Source organism: Rhipicephalus sanguineus, chromosome 9, assembly GCF_013339695.2.
Source record: "Rhipicephalus sanguineus isolate Rsan-2018 chromosome 9, BIME_Rsan_1.4, whole genome shotgun sequence".
Taxonomy (NCBI): Eukaryota; Metazoa; Arthropoda; class Arachnida; order Ixodida; family Ixodidae; genus Rhipicephalus; species Rhipicephalus sanguineus.
The window spans coordinates 69,388,392-69,392,651 of record NC_051184.2 but is presented as its reverse complement, the minus strand read 5'-3'; the positions used below and the strand labels follow the sequence as shown (position 1 = coordinate 69,392,651).

General features: G+C 46.4%; 1 protein-coding gene across 1 annotated transcript; it reads right to left on the bottom strand.

Moving 5' to 3' along the window:
• Window positions 1-2,511: 2,511 nt before the first annotated feature.
• Window positions 2,512-3,475, bottom strand: LOC125759751 (uncharacterized). The gene is made up of 2 exons (XM_049418843.1): window positions 3,258-3,475; window positions 2,512-2,737 (listed from the first exon to the last, which is right to left on the bottom strand). The coding sequence occupies exons 1-2, from the start codon at window positions 3,438-3,440 to the stop codon at window positions 2,549-2,551; spliced, it is 372 nt and encodes a 123-aa protein (XP_049274800.1). The 5' UTR covers window positions 3,441-3,475; the 3' UTR covers window positions 2,512-2,548.
• Between the last annotated feature and the right edge of the window lie 785 nt (window positions 3,476-4,260).

The window sequence follows — 4,260 nt, the reverse complement described above, 5'->3', positions numbered from 1 at the left end:
TAGTCTGTGCATGAGCACGTGCACGACCTCGAAAAAGGTGCTCTGCTCACAGAAACGGCCATGTTAGCACTTTCTGAAACCTGGAGCGATGCGCCCACTGTATTGTCCACAGCAAGCGGCTTCATTGCAGGTGCGGAGTCGTGGGCACATATTAGAACGCGGCGATGCGCAACTTCAACGTAGGCCGCATCTAAGTTCGCCGGCCGATAGACACAGGGCACACAGACAAGCAGTGGGATAGGTGAGGTCTGCGTTGCGCACATCAGTTACAATAACAAAGACATTCCGCTCGCCGCCATATACCTGACAAATCTCAAGAAACCCTTCCACACATGCACACGGGTTCGTGAAACATGCGTGCGTTCTTCATCATAATGGCCAAGTATAAGCACTACACGTCAGCTTACGGGGTATGATGTTGTTAATACCCATGCTGCTGTTGGTGTCGTCACGCAATTGTAAACAACTCGTTATAAACACATGTGCGACTCTTCAACGTATGTGTTTGAGTATAGCATTTGCACTTATCCGTAATGTGATTTCCTAACGTTTCGCTCCATGCAAAAAATCACAGCATATCCACGGAGTGAATGATGAGGAGTGGGCGAAGCTGCGGAGGTTCATCGGTAAACCGTGAATCTTCCGTGAATTCTGCCCAGTACATCATCACCTACGTGAGATCGGGCGCGTTTATACTGAAGGTTCGATGAGAGTTATGGTGACTTGCAGCTCACTTTAATTTTACATGTACGCTGTGAATTTTCATTGTTTAGAAAACCATTGCTTTAGAAAACATCTGGCGTATTTCGTTAAGCAGCTGGCGTCTTTTCGTTTTGCTTTAGAAACATCTCGCGTTCTTTCGTTTTGCTTTTAGAAAACATCTGGCGTCTTTCGTTGGTTTATTTCATCAATCAACGGCGTTTGAACAAAATTTTTATTGTTTATTCACGCACAGGAGAAATCTCACCAGGCACTACCTTGGAGGTGAACAATGGCTGCTAATGGGAATGAGAGACAGAAGAAGTCGGCTTTTAGCTAACACTTACACTTCTACTTCTACTAACGTTTCCTACTGGAACATGCCAATGGCTGCTAATGGGGAATGAGAGACAGAAGAATTCGGCTTTTAGTTAACGCGCACGCTGCGAATTTTTTATTGTTCAACAACTCACAAGAAAAATCTCCCACCGGCACCACCTTGGAGGTCAAGATCTGGTACTAGCGTTACGACTGGTTACGCACTACGACCAAGGGTCGGTTTCTTCGTATACCTCCCATAGGACGCGAAATTCAAACGCTCCGCCGACGCAAGCGCCGACAGCGCCGAGAGCGCTATTGAGTTACGCTCCTTGCAGAAGGCCGCCAAGCTCAAAGGGCGATGACGTAGCGATTACGTTGCTTACGTCGTCAGGGCAACAGTAACAACAGCCGCTCGCCTCCACCCCCTCTTCCTCCCTCTCCGCGCGCCGTTTTCTTTCTATTTTTTTTTGTGCGCTTGCTTTTCCTCCTCTCCCATGCCGCGCACCGTTTGTTATTTGTACGCTTGCTTTTTCTCCTCTCCTATGCCCCGCGCCGGGATTTTTTTTTTTTTTGTTCGCGTGCGCTCGCGCACGTGCTGTGCTAGGCCGCGCATTCGCGTTTGCCCGCAGCCAGCATGTGCTAGAGCATAAAGGATGAATCCACCTACAACATTTCTGTTACCTCTTTTTATTGTTCTGTTTCCCAAACTCAAGATTTGCATGTAATGGGGCACGATACAAGTTCAGGAGAAGAACAGAAGGGAAGAATTCACAGTGTGTGCATGACTAAACACAAAAGTTCATTGTAAAATTTAGAAATTAAAAATCGAACACACTGGAAAGTGTAGGCCCTTTGACGTACACACAAATAAGAAACACGATTTTCATTTGGTGTAATACCGAGCAAAGTGCAGAGGAGCCTCTGATGAGAGGTAATCATGTAGTTTAAAGAAATGTCAGTGCATGACAAAAACATAACGAAGCGCAAAATATGTAAATATGAAATAATATTGCAATGATTTACTTATTAACCATTGAAATGATACGAAACACAAAACAACCACTTACATATTTGCTCAGATTTGCACAAATATACATGAAATGCTGGACACCTTCACCAGATAAACAAAATGAAAAAGATAAGATTTAGCACAGTAAGTAGTACATTGCGCTAAAAAGAGCAAGACACAATATATGGTACTTGAACACTACTTGAAAGTTAGTTGGTGGCAACGGGATGCAGGCCATGGTCAGTTTATGCAGCAGCACATGACATTCGAAGAAAAGCGTATTACTCAACGACCAGGTGAAATAAGCCTATACGCAGCTTTTCTTTCACCGCGAATACAATGCCTAGCTGAATATAACGCCACTGAAGGGAGGACGTCATGTTGGGTACACTGAGCACTTCATTGTGATAAACACAAACAGTAAAATTCTGCATACAGGACATGTCTCATGCCTACACATGAATCCTTAGTGCGGTTTTTTCCATAGGCAATAACAGAGACAATATATAAACACACAAACTACTTCTTCAGCCGTAAGTACATAGCATATTCACGCACCGAGAAGAAGCACTGGGAGCAGTGTAGAAAGCTGGTCCACTTGAGTTGCGGATCGAGACTTCGCAGAGCGCTGATTCTACAGCTGTTAACCCCTCCTTGGGCAAACGCATCAGTTCTTGCTTTCTCGAATACTCCGAAAACGTTTCCGTCCTGAAATAAAGCAATTGAAAACTATTAATTCCAACGATACAAATTACGCAGTCGCATGAGGCAAACGCAGTCTCGTCGACTCGGCTCAGTGCAAGCTGCGATACATTAGGCAGTTTTAGAATAGCGTACGCTATTTTAGCGTTTGCGGCACGCTATTTCCGTCACTACGGGAGCCCGCAAGCGGTTAGCGTACGACGCATGACAGTTGCGCGAAAAGCCAACGCAAAGCTTTTCGTACGCTATTCTAAAACTGCCTATTGAGTCTCAGGAACGCGTATTTAAACGATGGTGAGTGATAAACAGGCAAAAAAAGCAAAACGCACTTCCATCACGCAGTTCTGTCATAGACGCAAAAGTTAAACTATGAGCCTCAAGTTCTTTAACTTCATTCCTTCTAGGAACAGCGATATTAACTGCAACATCGTGCTTTTCACGATTCAGCCGTAATTAAAAAACAATAACTGTGTTGTCCAACTGCAATTCGTAAATGTGTGGCTGCGAACGCAAGCCGCATGCTCACCTTTAGTTTTTCGGAACCTCGAAGAATCTTGCGGAACTCGGTCGGTCTTGAAGTATCCGTGCACCGTTCCATGATGTACGAATGGTGCGTGCCGTTAACCACCACGGCGGCAAGAGCGCACAACACGCAAACACCACGAAAACTCCACACGCCGGCCAAAGCTCGCTTCATGTAACGGAACATCACGAAACTTCATATCAAGGCCGGCGACTAGGACGGGCTCCTGTATGGCGTCGACGGAGCACGGCTGACATAACGACCACTCCGATAAGTCTCAAGAGCCAACAATGACCCGCTAACCACAACGGGAGACTTGCAGGTGTCCGCCAAGCATAGCCTCCCTGCACGGCCAGCCTGGTGCCCGCTCTCAGCATTCGCTTCATGCTACAACGGAACTTTCGAGGAATTCAAAACTAGCGTCGCGGCGCGCGCGCGGCCTCCGCGGCCGGCGCGGGGTGCACGGCTTTGCCGGCACGGCGGCAGGCTGCCATTGGCTGCTTTAATTTTGAATCTCCATGAACACTAGCGCCAATTTCACCTTCAGTTACGGCCCCTTTTAAAAGGCCGCCGAACTAGCAAATTATTCAAGATGGTGTCGGTGACGTCATCATGACGTAATTCTTTGGGACGCTGGAGCGGCAGTGTTTCCGGGTATTGCTACGACTACGAGTGACGAACGGGTGCCGCTTTAAGGAGCTTCGCCCCTAAAAATTACGCCGTTGTTAACTTCCCGCAGCATGCGTCGCATAGCATTCATTCCCGTGGTACGTGGGATCTGCCGTTGTTAACTTCCCGCAGCATGCGTCGCATAGCATCCATTCCCATGGTACGTGAGATCTGCCTAGTTTTTTTTGCAATTAATTTATAAATTATTACTATTCGGAATCTTACAGACAAAAGTGATTTCTCCGTTGTCGCTACGGATGCGTGAATAAGTCGTTTCGCTGAATAATTTTAAATTCTCGGGTTAATTAAGTATATATATATATGTGCGCTGCAAATA

What these genes read in the sequence shown, in the direction of transcription:
- LOC125759751 (XM_049418843.1), bottom strand. Translation starts at nt 3,440, where the DNA reads ATGTTCCGTTACATGAAGCGAGCTTTGGCCGGCGTGTGGAGTTTTCGT. An exon ending in GAGGTTCCGAAAAACTAAAG is followed by an intron (nt 2,738 to 3,257) that starts GTGAGCATGCGG and finishes GCTTTATTTCAG; the next exon opens with GACGGAAACGTTTTCGGAGT.